At 40.8% G+C, this 15805-nt stretch overlaps 1 protein-coding gene across 1 annotated transcript; it reads right to left on the bottom strand.

Annotated features, from left to right (window-relative positions):
- Nucleotides 1–30: 30 nt before the first annotated feature.
- On the bottom strand, nucleotides 31–13618 carry LOC135525940 (uncharacterized). Its single transcript, XM_064953914.1, has 10 exons — nucleotides 13189–13618; nucleotides 7508–7686; nucleotides 5054–5098; nucleotides 4530–4625; nucleotides 3880–3924; nucleotides 3514–3675; nucleotides 3209–3343; nucleotides 2983–3135; nucleotides 2533–2655; nucleotides 31–2441 (listed from the first exon to the last, which is right to left on the bottom strand). Exons 1-10 carry the CDS (start codon nucleotides 13281–13283, stop codon nucleotides 2320–2322), a joined length of 1155 nt encoding a protein of 384 aa, XP_064809986.1. The 5' UTR covers nucleotides 13284–13618; the 3' UTR covers nucleotides 31–2319.
- Between the last annotated feature and the right edge of the window lie 2187 nt (nucleotides 13619–15805).

Here is a 15805-nt window from a genome sequence, read left to right as displayed (position 1 = left end):
AAGGCATTGTGCAATGACAGTCACCACAGATGTCTCTCCATGTTTTAATTATAGCTATATCCCCACCAAACCGTTTGGCCTTATACAATTACATGAGCAAAAAATTTAAAAAAAAAATGTAGAAACTAATAAGATATACAACCTCATCAGTTCTACCAGCTAATGTGAGATTTTTAGATGACAACATTTGAGGACACAATTAAACCTCTTGAAACTAAGAGGCACTATTTTTATTTTTGGAAAAATAACATCCACAAAGTGAACTGCCTATTTCTTAGGACCATATGCTAGAATATGCTTATAATTGACAGCTTAGGATAGAAAACACTCTAAAGTTTCCAAAACTGTAAAAAAAATTGTCTGTGAGTATAACAGAACTGATATTGCAGGCGAAATCCTGAGAAAAATCCAATCAGGAAGTGACTCTTATTTTGAAACCCCTGTCTTTCTATGTATCCCTATTGCCCATTGAAAGGGATATCAACCAGATTCCTTTTTCTGTGGCTTCCCTAATGTGTCTACAGCCTTTAGACGTAGTTTCAGGCCTTTGATTTGAAGAATGAGCGTAAACGACTACATTGCGTAAGTGGCCAGCTGAGGGCTCTCAGAGTGATTCTTGCGTAAAAGACAGAGGTAGTCATTTTTCTCTCGCTCCTACTGAATTTTGGGTATAAAAATAATCTTTATGGAACAAAAGGAACATTTGCTGTCTAACTGGGAGTCTCGTCAGTGAAAACATCCGAAGATCATCAAAGGTAAATGGTTAATTTGATTGCCTTTCTGATTTTCGTGACCAAGCTTTCTGCTGCTAGCTGGACATAGTGCTATGCTAGGCTATCAATAAAAATACACAAATGCTTGTCTTGCTTTGGCTGTAAAAGCATCATTTCAAAATCTGAGATGACACGGTGGTTAACAAAAGGCTAAGCTGTGTTTCACTATATTTCACTTGTGATTTCATGAATATGAATATTTTCTAGTATTTTTTTTTTACCGTTGCGCTATGCTAATTAGTATAGTTGATGACAATTCTCCCAGATCCGGGATGGATAGTTCCAAGTTAAGGGCCTATGTATTAAAAAAATAAAACTATTCACCTACAATCTAACCACAAAGCTGGCCATCTCTTCCCCTTTCTTTCTGGCTGCCCCCCCCTGGCATTTTACATTGACATTTTAGTAATTTAGTAGATGCTCTTATCCAGAGTGACTTACTCTGGATAAGTCCTACCTCGGCTGTTGGCCGAGGTAGGAGTAGCCAGGAGTAAGGCATGACCAGCCATTGAGAAATGCTTGTTGAAGTTATCGATTATCATGGATTTATCAGTGGTGACCATGTTACCTAGCCTCAGTGCAGTGGGCAGCTGGGAGGAGGTGCTCTTGTTCTCCATGGACTTTACAGTGTCCCAGAACTTTTTTGAGTTAGAGCTACAGGATGCAAATTTCTGCTTGAAAAAGCTGGCCTTTGCTTTCCTGACTGACTGCGTGTATTGGTTCCTGACTTCCCTGAACAGTTGCATATCGCAGGGACTATTCGACGCTATTGCAGTCCGCCATGGAGTAAATGGAGTAAACAGTGCAATGAAATACTAACTTGCAGGTTATCCTCTTGACAGCGCAACAGCAATGATAGAAAAACTAAGTAGGTAAGTGAATAAATACAGCCCAATGAAATAAATTCACTATTTCTTATTTTTTTAAACAAATAGTTACATAGTCTATATGGAAATAACAGACATGATCCAAGCACGTTAACCTGTAGAATGGAATAGGTTATAATACGTCTACGATTAATTTCATTTGGTCAGTTCTACCACCTCAACATTGCTCATTTTAAACAGGGTTAAATATAATATTGTAAAGTTCAGCTTCAGTCCAAAACGGGACATTGCGTTACTGTCAAAAGATATGTGGTTCAGTCAGAAAAACAATTTCTTTCTGGAACAAAAACCTCTTGGGCTGAAGCCCCAGAAATCTAGGCCTAAAGACGCCACTCATAATTCCATTGTTAAATCTTTCCTCTGTCACATTTGTGTGGTTGTTCCTTAGTATTGCTAGCAATTTTGTATTTTTTTATTTTACTAGGCAAGTCAGTTAAGAACAAATTCTTATTTTCAATGATGGCCTAGGAACAGTGGGTTAACTGCCTGTTCAGGGGCAGAACGACATATTTGTACCTTGTCGGCTCGGGGGTTTGAACTTGCAACCTTCCAATGAGAAAAATATAATAACAAATAATTAAGGAGCAACAAAAAAAACATTCATAACATCAACAGTTTTTTATGTAAAGGGCCCTCTTCTCATCCTCTCTCTTCCCTCTTTAATCTCCTCCCTCCTTTTTAGACGTCCTGATTCTTGAGAACAGCCATCCCGCCGCTCCACCAACTGCTGTTTTAACACGACCCACAGCTGCTGTAGCCTCTCCTGAAAGCCCTGTAGCACCTAGATGAAGACCACACACATCGCTGTTCCACATTTGAGATACAAATATCCTTACATTACCAATTAAAATGATAAATTACTCCTCACACACCTTCTGCAGCTGCTGTAGTCGTTCCTGAAAGCTCTCTCTCCTTGACTCCTCCCTCCCCTTCAGACGCTCCAACAACTGCTGCTCTAACACCTCCCACAGCCTTTGTAGCCTCTCCTGAGGCACCTAGAGGAAGACCACACACATTGCTGTTCCACATACGAGATACAAACATCCTCACTGCTCTTATCCCATTTACCTTCTGGCCACGCCAGGTGTGGCCTCCTAGCAACTCACCACACCTGATCAAGCCTTTACCTTACCTACTAAAAGTACCTTGTCTTTTCATGTATGCAATAAAGTGACAACTATTTCTTGCACTTTAACTACTGCCCCATAGTGGTAGCTTACCTACATGAACCAGCCTTCGCCTATACAGTCCTTAGCTCTAGAGGCCAAATATTAATTTGACTTACATGACCAATTTATCAATGATAAATGAATCTGATAAACCTCCTGCAGCAGCTGCTGTAGCTGCTCCTGTATCTTTTCCTTCCTCCTTTTCAGGTGTCCTTGGCTTTGAGGCCAGCCATGCTGCTGTTCCCCCAACTGCTGCTCCAACACCTCCCGCGGCTGCTGTAGCCGTTGCAGAGAGCCCTGCAGCACCTGGAGAAGACCACACACGTCACTATCCCATATGAGAAACAAACTTGCTTACATTACACTGCCACTCACACACCTGCCGTAGCTGCTGTAGTAGCTGCTGCCGCTCCTGAGAACCCTGCTCCTGCGGCCCCCCATCCCAAGGCTCCACTAATCGCAGCTCCAGCACCTCCCACCGCCGCTGTAGCCGCTCCTGAAAGCCCTGCAGCACCTAGGTTGACCACATACACATCTGTCACTGTCCCACATAAAAAAGACATAAATCCAAACAGCAATGATAAACGACATCAAGTCATGTGATTTAGTAAGTTATGACATCACAACAACCAACATTGTCCATCTTTATTTCATCCGAAAGACTGTAGCTTTCTTCGTATTTACCTGCTGACTGTAGAACAGCAACAAGACCCCCTGCTGCTACCCCACCTCCATTTACCGCGGCCGCTGCAGACATCATGCTTGCTGCATATGATCCAGCAGCAATCCCACCAGCAGTGAATCCTATCGCTCCTAGGACAACTGGTGCCATTGCCACTGCCGCAACTATGAAGGCCCAGCAGAAACACTTGAGCAAGCAACCAAAAACATACCTGGCCTCATGTAATAAGAGGTTGACAATAGTACCACTGTCATGTGAATGTTTGGCCTAAACAACAAAACAAAGTAGCAATACTGTACATCTATACAAATTATTTGAAGCTGGTAATTGATCATTTGAATTCATGCTGACTAAATAAATAATCTTACCTGCTCCCACTGTTGCTGTTGCTGCTGCAGCAATTGTACTCGTTCCTAAATGGTAAAGAAAATATTTTATGATAACCTCCTTTTATGGCAACTCAACTTGTAATTCACCCAATCCATCAGATTAACATTGGTTGTTGATTGTAAACTAGGTACTCACCATTTTGGATTCAAAAGGTTAAAAGGACTTTTACTCAAGGAAAATGTTCTAGCCCGTCAGTCCACCCTTCATATAGTCCCAAAATGTAATTATATACACTGCATACGAAAGCCTCATAGCTGTCCTAATAGAAAGCCTGCATTAACTTCCTGGGAAAAAAACTATAATTATGCTTTTTGACACAAAACGCATTATCATAGATATTTTCCAGGACTTCTGATCATGCTGAATACCACTTGAAACATATGAGTGTCATGGAGGTGGCTTTGGGTCTTTAGTGGGTTTTGGCTCAGTGGGGTAATAGTTTCAAAGAACATGGGTGACCCAAAATGGACACACACAGGATACACATCCTTACATTATAAGAGCAAAGAAGAAAATCATCAATGATAAATTCTACTCAATAAGTCATATGATCTAAACAGTATAATCACAAACACTACCATTGGCTTCCTTTATTCCATCATGCCATTAAAGCTTTCTTTGATTTTACCTATTGCGGTGCCCCCTGCAGTTGCTCCAGCAGCAACCCCAACAGTAGTCAAACCTGCCACTCCCAGGGCTACTGGTGCCCCCAACACTGCTGCAGCTGTGAAGGCCCAGCAGACAAGAGCATGCAACGAGCAAACAACCAAAAACATACATGGCTCCCTGTTATAGGAGGTTTGACAATGGTATCACTATAATGTGAATGACTTAGGCATAAATGGCAAAAGAAAGTAGTAATACAACTGTGAAATTATTTGAAGGTAACACCTAGAAAGGGCTTAACCAATAATGTTCAGAGCATAGACTAGAGATTTTCTTTTCTAATACTGACAATTATTGTGCCATTTATACTGTTTCTTATTCTGGCAATTATTGTTCCATTTACATTGTTTGAACTTATGTCTACAATGGATTTTGACCACAGTGTTTTTTTATAGCAAAAATCAACAAATATAATACAGATCAATCAGATTAGTGGAGTTATTGGATCAAATATAATATTCATGCTGACTAAATACATTATCTTACTTGCTCCCACTGTTGCTGCTGCTCCTGTAATGATTATCCTTTTTCCTAAATAGAAAAAAAATATTGCTCTTTTATGATAACCTGCTTGTTGCCAAAGCAGGTATGTGTTAGCCAGAAAGTCACCTAGTAATTCACCGAATCCACAACAGTAGCCTAACCTATTGTAGTTTGTTGAAAGTAAACTAGCTATTCACTATTTGGGATTTGAAAGGTTAAAGGGGTGCATTTTACTCAAAAACCATCCTCTAACCCAAGGGGGGAAAAGTATGGCCCGTAAAACATGTACAGTGCCTTGCGAAAGTATTCGGCCCCCTTGAACTTTGCGACCTTTTGCCACATTTCAGGCTTCAAACATAAAGATATAAAACTGTATTTTTTTGTGAAGAATCAACAACAAGTGGGACACAATCATGAAGTGGAACGACATTTATTGGATATTTCAAACTTTTTTAACAAATCAAAAACTGAAAAATTGGGCGTGCAAAATTATTCAGCCCCTTTACTTTCAGTGCAGCAAACTCTCTCCAGAAGTTCAGTGAGGATCTCTGAATGAGCCAATGTTGACCTAAATGACTAATGATGATAAATACAATCCACCTGTGTGTAATCAAGTCTCCGTATAAATGCACCTGCACTGTGATAGTCTCAGAGTTCCGTTAAAAGCGCAGAGAGCATCATGAAGAACAAGGAACACACCAGGCAGGTCCGAGATACTGTTGTGAAGAAGTTTAAAGCCGGATTTTGATACAAAAAGATTTCCCAAGCTTTAAACATCCCAAGGAGCACTCTGCAAGCGATAATATTGAAATGGAAGGAGTATCAGACCAAGACCTGGCCGTCCCTCTAAACTTTCAGCTCATACAAGGAGAAGACTGATCAGAGATGCAGCCAAGAGGCCCATGATCACTCTGGATGAACTGCAGAGATCTACAGCTGAGGTGGGAGACTCTGTCCATAGGACAACAATCAGTCGTATATTGCACAAATCTGGCCTTTATGGAAGAGTGGCAAGAAGAAAGCCATTTCTTAAAGATATCCATAAAAAGTGTTGTTTAAAGTTAGCCACAAGCCACCTGGGAAACACACCAAACATGTGGAAGAAGGTGCTCTGGTCAGATGAAACCAAAATTGAACATTTTGGCAACAATGCAAAACGTTATGTTTGGCGTAAAAGCAACACAGCTCATCACCCTGACCACACCATCCCCACTGTCAAACATGGTGGTGGCAGCATCATGGTTTGGGCCTGCTTTTCTTCAGCAGGGACAGGGAAGATGGTTAAAATTGATGGGAAGATGGATGGAGCCAAATACAGGACCATTCTGGAAGAAAACCTGATGGAGTCTGCAAAAGACCTGAGACTGGGACAGAGATTTGTCTTCCAACAAGACAATGATCCAAAACATAAAGCAAAATCTACAATGGAATGGTTAAAAAATAAACATATCCAGGTGTTAGAATGGCCAAGTCAAAGTCCAGACCTGAATCCAATCGAGAATCTGTGGAAAGAACTGAAAACTGCTGTTCACAAATGCTCTCCATCCAACCTCACTGAGCTCGAGCTGTTTTGCAAGGAGGAATGGGAAAAAATGTCAGTCTCTCGATGTGCAAAACTGATAGAGACATACCCCAAGCGACTTACAGCTGTAATCGCAGCAAAAGGTGGCGCTACAAAGTATTAACTTAAGGGGGCTGAATAATTTTGCACGCCCAATTTTTCAGTTTTTGATTTGTTAAAAAAAGTTTGAAATATCCAATAAATGTCGTTCCACTTCATGATAGTGTCCCACTTGTTGTTTATTCTTCACAAAAAATACAGTTTTATATCTTTATGTTTGAAGCCTGAAATGTGGCAAAAGGTCGCAAAGTTCAAGGGGGCCGAGTACTTTCGCAAGGCACTATATTTTTTTTACCCCTTTTTTCTCCCCAATTTCGTGGTATCCAATTGGTAGTATTGAGAATTTTCCAGAACATGTATGGCCATTATACATTTCAGTCCACACAGCTATCCTACATTTACTACCTTTAAAATATCCATGACACAAAACACATCATCATGGATATTTTCCAGGATTGCTAGTCATACTTAATATCACTTGACAACAGGAAACCTGTGTCATTGAGTTGGCTTTGTGAGTTTGGTGGGCTTTAGCTCAGTGGGCTAATACTTAAGAGGAATACAGATGACCCAAGATGGATGCAGACATCTGACCTGTATTGCTGTGACCTGGAATCAACACATTATGTTCTGTTATTAAATATATGTTTGTTTTGGTAAATTCTAAACATGTTTTGTACTTAACACTCTCTGGCCAACTATTACAATGTTTTCATAAGTATTTATGACCTTTAAACATTATGGGTGCATGTTGCTATTTGTACAAATGTTAAATATGGTGCTCACATTTTGATGATCAGAATTGTGAAAGTTTTGGGAAGTTCTGTTTGACTCACTGTTCTGTTTGATTCTTTGTGAATCATCCGGGTCCTGAGGCTCCTGACAGTCCCGAGGCTCCTGACAGTCCCGAGGCTCCTGACAGTCCCGAGGCTCCTGACAGTCCCGAGGCTCCTGACAGTCCCGAGGCTCCTGACAGTCCCGAGGCTCCTGACAGTCCCGAGGCTCCTGAGCATTGCTGAAGTAAACAGTGAGGGCATCAATCATTGTTGCACATGTTTCAGTCATTGTCAAGGTATTTAAGATGCACAGTCCCTCATTGCCAAGGCAAGCGCATAACAATGTTATCCTCTCTTCGTCTGGCAAGCCTATTATGTCTGCCCTGTGTAATGTACAATTCAAAATATTCTATCCAGTCATTCCAAGGCTCCTGCAGCTCACCGGGTACCGGCAGAGATATGGTCGGTGCACTACACAAAATAGTGTCCCTTTTACTTAAAAAAATGTAGGTAACTATTTGCATCAGCTTTTTAAGTAAATCCAACAAGGAGGATATTTTAAGTATAATATGCTCCACTTTTAGTGTATTACAAACTCAAATATATTAAGTGCAAACAACTGGATCTCAAAATTTCCTTTCATCCAACTTCATTTTATCAGGTTCAGAACAGTTCTTTTGTTTAGCCTGCTTAAGTCCTTCAAGTCCCAGAACTAATGTTATACGTTTGATATACTTAATTTAATTAGTTACCAAACTACTATTGTAAGATAAATTTGCTGAATTTTCTCAGTATCGTAATTGATATTCTATGTTTAATCTACAAATGTAGTAACTTATTGTATTCAGGTTAGTAAAATTTATTTAAATTGGGTTCCTACTACTCAAATATATACTCACAACTATACTTAAAAAGCTGATGTAAATAGTTGCCTCCACATACTTTAATAATAATAATTTACTAAAAAGTGTTATTTCTATACAAGGGAATATGCAAAAAGAAACAAGTGTTCAACTTCAACATCTTTATTTTGAATAAAATAAATGTTATAATTTCTTCAAACTCAAATTGCCCCTTAAACCCTACTCCTTAGGCATTTGTGGAGAGCTCATTATTTTGTCATCTGTAAGCATTCTGGGTATAACTACACCTTGCCTCCTTAGGTAAAGTTACCTGTACATCCAGATAGCTTGCACCTGACTACAAATCATTTCAGATGTTCACAACTGCATAAGGTTTAGGCGATAGTTTGGAATTAGCACTTTAGACAAAGCACAATATGAACTTTAGCTCAAATACCTCATTCAAACTGTTTTAGATTAATTAAAACATGGGTTTTCAAAACATACATTGCACATATTGTTACAAAATACAGTGGCAAGAAAAAGTATGTGAACCCTTTGGAATTTCCTGGATTTCTGCATCAATTAGTCATAACATTTGTTCTGATCTTCATCTTAGTCACAACAATAGACAAACACAATGTGCTTAAACTAATAACACACACGATTGTATTTTTCTATATTGAATACATAATTTAAACATTCACAGTGTAGGTTGGAAAAAGTATGTGAACCCCTAGGTTAATGGCTTTTCCAAAAGCTAATTGTAGTCAGGAGTCAGCTAACCTGGAGTCCAATCAATGAGGCGAGATAGGAGATGATTGTTAGAGCTGCCCTGCCCTATAAAAAACAGTTACAGAATTTGAGTTTGCTATTCACAAGAAGCATGCCTGATGTGAACCATGCCTCGAACAAAAGAGATCTCAGAAGACCTACAGTAATTGTTGACTTGCATAAAGCTGGAAAGGGTCTCTAAAAGCCTTGATGTTCATCAGTCCACGGTAAGACAAATTGCCTATAAATGGAGAAAGTTCAGCACTGCTGCTACTCTCCCTAGGAGTGGCCGTCCTGCAAAGATGACAGCAAGAGCACAGTGCAGAATGCTCAATGAGGTTAAGGTGAATCCTTGAGTGTCAGCTAAAGACTTACAGAAATCTCTGGAGCATGCTAACATCTCTGTTGACGGGTCTATGATACGTAAAACACTAAACAAGAAGCCACTGCTGTCCAAAAAAAACATTGCTGCAAGTCTGAAGTTCGCAAAAGAGCACCTGGAGGTTCCACAGCGCTTCTTGCAAAATATTCTGTGGACAGATTAAACTAAAGTTGAGTTGTTCATGGAGAGAAAAAGGCACAGCACACCAACATCAAAACCTCATCACAACTGTAAATTATGGTAGAGAGAGCATCATGATTTGGGGCTGCTTTGCTGCCTCAGGGCCTGGACAGCTTGCTATCATCGACGGAAAAATGAATTCCCAAGTTTATCAAGACATCTTGCAGGAGAATGTAAGGCTATCTGTCTGCCAATTGAAGCTCAACAGAAGTTGGGTGATGCAACAGGATAATGACCCAAATCATCAGAAGTAAATCAACTACAGAATGGCTTCAACAGAAGAAAATAAGCCTTCTGTAGTGGTCCAGTCAGAGTCCTGACCTCAATCCGATTTAAAATGTTGAGGCATGACCTCGTGAGCGGTTCACACCATACACCCTAAGAATATTGCTGAACTGAAACAGTTTTGTAAAGAGGAATGGTCCAAAATTCCTCCTGACCGTCGTGCAGGTCTGATCCGCAACTACAGAAACCCTTTGGTTGAGTTGCTGCCAAAGGAGGGTCAACCAGTTATTAAATCCAAGGGTTCACATACTTTCCCACCCTACACTGTGAATGTTTACACAGTGTGTTCAATAAAGACATGAAAATGTATAATTGTTTTTGTGTTATTAGTTTAAGCAGACTGTCTATTGTTGTGACTTAGATGAAGATCAGATCAAATTTTATGACCAATTTATGCAGAAATCCAGGGGGATCTTCTGAACAGATAAGGACAAAAGATGATCTGAGAGCCATAATGCTATTGGGAAACCCCTCCCAAAGCATGTGCAGAGTGAGAATGTTCAGACTAATCTTGACTAATCTTTAATGCATATTTCATTGTGGATTAGAATATTAGGTCAAGACAAAAAAATATTTTGATCAATATACATTTTCTACCTACATTGACTATTTTCATTCAGCTGTATGTTGTACCCGAGTGAGCTCAAACAGGGCTGGCCATCTTTCTTCTAAGTCTTTCAAAGGAAGGGCCTGAATGACATTTTGGCACTCACAATATTGTAGTTGTCACATATTTGTACTTCTCCCAGTAGCTCCACTCACCCCCTCTCCTGGGTCTCATCTGTTTCTCCAACAGGGTGGGGTGTGAGGTAATTTACCTATGCCGCCTTTGTTTTTTTTATATTCCTGTCCTCTGGTGATTTTCTCTTGAGTTCACTTCAAATCAAATCACATTTTATTTGTCACATACACATGGTTAGCAGATGTTAATGCGAGTGTAGTGAAATGCTTGTGCTTCTAGTTCTGACAGTGCAGTAACATATAACAATAATATCTAACAGTAATATCTAACAACTCCCCAACAAGTACCTAATACACACAAATCTAAAGGGGTGAATGAGAATATGCACATGTAAGTATATGGATGAGCAATGGCGAAGGTGCAATAGATGGTATAAAATACAGTATATACATGTCATATGAGTAACGTATTATTTAGAGTGCATTGTATAAAGAGACTAGTGATCCATTTACTAAAGTGTCCAGTGATTGGGTCTCAATGTAGGCAGCAGCCTCTCTGAGTTAATGATTTCTGTTTAGCAGTCTGATGGCCTTGAGATAGCTGTTTTTCAGCTCTCTGTCCCAGAATTGACTCACCTGTACTGACCTCGCCTTCTGAATGATTAAAGTGTGAACAGGCAGTTGCTCGGGTGGTTGATGTTCTTGATGATCTTTTGGCCTTCCTGTGACATCGGGTGCTGTAATGGTCATGCTGTTTCCTGAAGTCCACGATAATCTCCCTTGTTTTGTTGACGTTGAATGAGAGGTTGTTTTCCTGACACCACACTCCGAGTGCCCTCACCTCCTCCCTGTAGGCTGTCTCGTCGTTGTTTGTAATCACGCCCACTACCATTGTGTCGTCTGCAAACATGATGATTAAGTTGGAGGTGTGCATGGCCACACAGTCATGGGTGAACAGGGTGTACAGGAGAGGGCTGAGCATGCACCCTTGTGGGGACCCAGTGTTGAGGGTCAGCGAATTGGAGATGCTGTTTCCTACCTTCACCAACTGGGGGCGGCCCGTCAAAGTCCAGGACCCAATTGCACAGGGTGGGGTTGAGACCCAGGTCCTCCAGCTTGATGATGAGCTTGGAGGGTACTATGGTGTTGAATGCTGAGCTGTTGTCAATGAACAGCATTCTTACATAGGTATTTATTTTGTCCAGATGGGATAGGGCAGTGTGATGGCGATTGCATCGTCTGTGGACCTGTTGGGGCGGTGTGCAAACTGAAGTGGGTCTAGGGTGGCCGGTAAGGTGGAGGTGATATGATCCTTGACTAGTCTCTCAAAGCACTTTATGATGACAGAAGTGAGTGCTATGGGGCGGTAGTCATTTAGTTCAATTATCTTTTCCTTTTGGGTACAGGAACAATGGTAGCCATCTTGAAGCATGTGGGGACAACAGACTGGATAGGGAGCGACTGAATATGTCCGTAAACACACCAGCCAGCTGGTCAGCCAGCGCAGTCCTTGTTCGTGGGCTGCGACGGTGGTACTGTATTATCCTCAAAACGGCAACGGTGTTTAGTTTGTCTGGAAGTGTGACGTTGGTGTCCGTGACATGGCTGGATTTCATTTTGTAGTCTGTGATTTCATGTAGACCCTGCCACATACGTCTCGTGTCTGAGCTGTTGAATTGTGACTCCACATTGTCCCTGTACTGGCATTTTGCTTTTTTGATTGCCTTGCGGAGGGAATAACTACAATGTTTATATTCAGACATATTCCCAGACCTCTTTCCATGGTTAAATGCAGTGGGTCGCGCTTTCAGTTTTGTGCGAATGCCGCCATCCACGGTTTCTGGTTAGTGTTAGGGTTGCGTCAATTCGAATCTGGTATCAGGATAAATATGACATTGAGTCACCGATTGTATACTATGTATTTTTTTATTAGCTAAGCATTAAGAGGTACATGCAATTTTCATATACACAGGCTCTCTGTCCCACCTCGCAGGGCAAACAGAGAACTGACTTGTTCCTGACAAAGATATTATAATATACTCTTGACAGAAGTAGTTCCTGCTTCCGAGCCGGCCTGTCAGAGTAGAGACTGGGCATGGTTTAAACTCACTCAGCCTTATCGTTGATTGTTGGCGCACAGGCTGGTCCCAGCCTCCTAAGCGCTTCAGCGGTCAGTCGTTGTAGTTGTGTAGAATATCTATGCGCTCACACACTCAATACAGTTCTCACACCTGGCTCCTGTTATCTAACAAAATACCGTTTGTTCCCGCAACACTACGTTCTGAATGTGCCCACACAACTCATTGCAGAGTGCCTGTCTTCATGTTATTCTGTATTTTTCCATCACGAGAAAGGCCCATGGCCCTGAAACTGTTAACAATGTCTCAAGTCACCAATGTTGCATAACACATATACCCACACAAGCCAACAGCAAATAATATTCCATCACATATGATATGGTAAGGGCTATAGTGTATAACACAGAACCTCACATTAGGGTTGGTTTTAATAGTCAACATGGTTGATTTAAATAACCAACTCATCATCAATCTTTCATTATTTGAATCAGCTGTGTAGTGCTATTGGCAAATACTCACATCAAAAATGGTGGTGTCCGTGGCACACACTCGATGAACAGTTGAGGAAGGGGCCGACATGCGCGCAATCTCATCGGTCCATGTACAGCCCACATAGGTTACGATAATGATAAGCCTTACACGGTTTACAAACCTGTGATAATGTTAACCATCAAGCTACAAAAAGCCTTCTATAATCCTTTTTATACTTTCACTTTCGAGATTCAGGAACGAGATCTCCGCCCAGTTTCCATTTCAGGGAAGTGAGTGTAGGTTTACAGCCAGAGTCGCATATGTGAAGCGAGAGACACAACTCTGCACTTTGTCCTGGGTGAAATAAAACGCAATGCAGACAACGCGGTTAGTGTAGTTTTTGACTGGAAGGCAATGGGATTGTGTCGCATTTGGTCAAGAAAAACATGTATTATTCATTGATAACGTTGGGCATAACTAAGAGACCTCAGTGCCGTACTTGCGAACATAAGCAACCATTTAAAGTTAAATGGATTCTCCAGTTAAAAATGCATATCAGCCAATGAAAAGCGTCGATTTACTTGCATGTGACAGAAAGCTCAATTGTAGTTTGCTGAGTTCAATAAATTTGTACGTTCTGGGACATTCAATTGATAGGAAACGACTGGAAAACAGGGAGAGGTTGGATTATGTATGGAGCCAGATAGCTGCCAAAAGGTTGAACGTATGTATCGTTAGGATCGTAAGAAAACCCATACTTAAATTGTTAGGATTGTAAGAAAAGCCATGTGTGAAACATGAAACATAAACATTACATTTAATCTGTGAACATACAATTATAGACTAACATTTAAGGCTTGAGCAAATCTTGTGTTGCAAATCTGATGTACCTTTCAGAGTTTTATCTCACCCCCCCCCCCCCAAGCATAACACAGTATAAAAAGAAGGAAGTCAGGGAAACCAAAAGAGGTATCCTGCACATTTTCTAGTCTAAGTCTCCATCCTCTAATACTCCTCAGTTGAGTTTACTTCACAGTTAGGTCGCTAATGTAATGGATTTTCCAGTGCAAATCAAGATAGCACTAGCTGTATTACACCGACAAGAGGGAAGTTGCAGTCCGCTAGGTGTCTCTACAGCATGGGCATATAACTGGGTGACGTGGACATCCCCATGCATGCACCTTCTCAAAATACGACTAATTCAATATTGCACCATAGACATTTATTTCATCACTCAAAATCTTGCCAAAGCATATTCTGTTTGAGGGGTTAATATGAATTTAAAATTATTTGACATGATTTATGAATCGGGTCATGAACATATGGACTTTGAAATGAACAAGGGAGAGGGTAAACGAAGGCTAAGTCTGGCATAAGCTTATTCCCACACTTTACAATAACTCTGTTACAGTGGTTTTTAGGTAGTCTCCATATAGGCTATTCCCTCCATCGCAACACTGCTGCTCAGTAGAAGAGCTTGTGATCTCCATTCAGCACCTTCTGATTTTGTTATTATTCTTTTTTAAATTTAACTAGTAGTGTCAGTTAAGAACAAATTATTATTTACAATAACGTCCTACCAAAAGTCCTCCTTTTGGGATGGGGACTTGTTTTTTAATTTATTTTTTAAATAGGACAAAACTCATCACGACAAGAGAGAGACCACAACACTACATAACATGGCAGCAACACATGATAACACAGCATGGTAGCAACACCACATGACAACAACATGGTAGCAACACAACATGGGAACAGCACAACATGGTAGCAGCACAAAACATGGTATAAACATTATTGGGCACAGACAACAGCACAAAGGCAAGAAGGTAGAGAAAACAATACATCACGTGAAGCAGCCACAACTGTCAGTAAGAGTGTCCATGATTGAGTCTTTGAATGAAGAGATGGAGATAAAACTTTGATGGTTTTTGCAACACGTTCCAGTCACTAGCTGCAGCGAACTGAAAAGAGCAGCGACTCAGGGATGTGTGCACTTTGGGGACCTTTAACAGAATGTGACTGGCAGAACGGGTGTTGTATGTGGAGGATGAAGGCTGCAGTAGGTATCTCAGATAGGGGGGGAGTGAGGTCTATAGGGTTTTATAAATAAGCATCAACCAGTGGGTCTTGTGACCGGTGTACAGAGATGACCAGTTTACAGAGGAGTATAGAGTGCCACTGTATAGAGCATAGAGTGCCAATGTGTCCTATAATGAGCATTGATTGCAGAATGGTAAAGAACATCTCAAGAGCACCCTGACCTGCTGATCAATAAATTACATCTCCGTAATCTAGCATGGGTAGGATGTTCATCTGAATCAGGTTTAGTTTGGCAGCTGGGGTGAAAGAGGAGCAATTACGATAGAGGAAATCAAGTCTAGATTTTAACCTGCAGCTTTGATATGTGTTGAGGGTAGGACAGTGTACCTTCTAGCCATACTCCCAAGTACTTGTATGAGCTTGTATCAAGCTCTAAACCCTCAGAGCTAGTAATCACACCGGTGGGGAGAGGGGCATTTTTCTTACCAAACCACATGACCTTTGTTTTGGAGGTGTTCAGAACAAGATTAAGGGCAGAGAAAGATTGTTGGACACTAATAAAGCTTTGTTGTAAAGCGTTTAACACAAAATCCGGGGAGGGGCCAGCTTAGTATAAGACATC

Source organism: Oncorhynchus masou, chromosome 32 (assembly GCF_036934945.1).
Source record: "Oncorhynchus masou masou isolate Uvic2021 chromosome 32, UVic_Omas_1.1, whole genome shotgun sequence".
NCBI lineage: Eukaryota > Metazoa > Chordata > Actinopteri > Salmoniformes > Salmonidae > Oncorhynchus > Oncorhynchus masou.
This window is presented reverse-complemented; position numbering and strand designations above follow the sequence as displayed.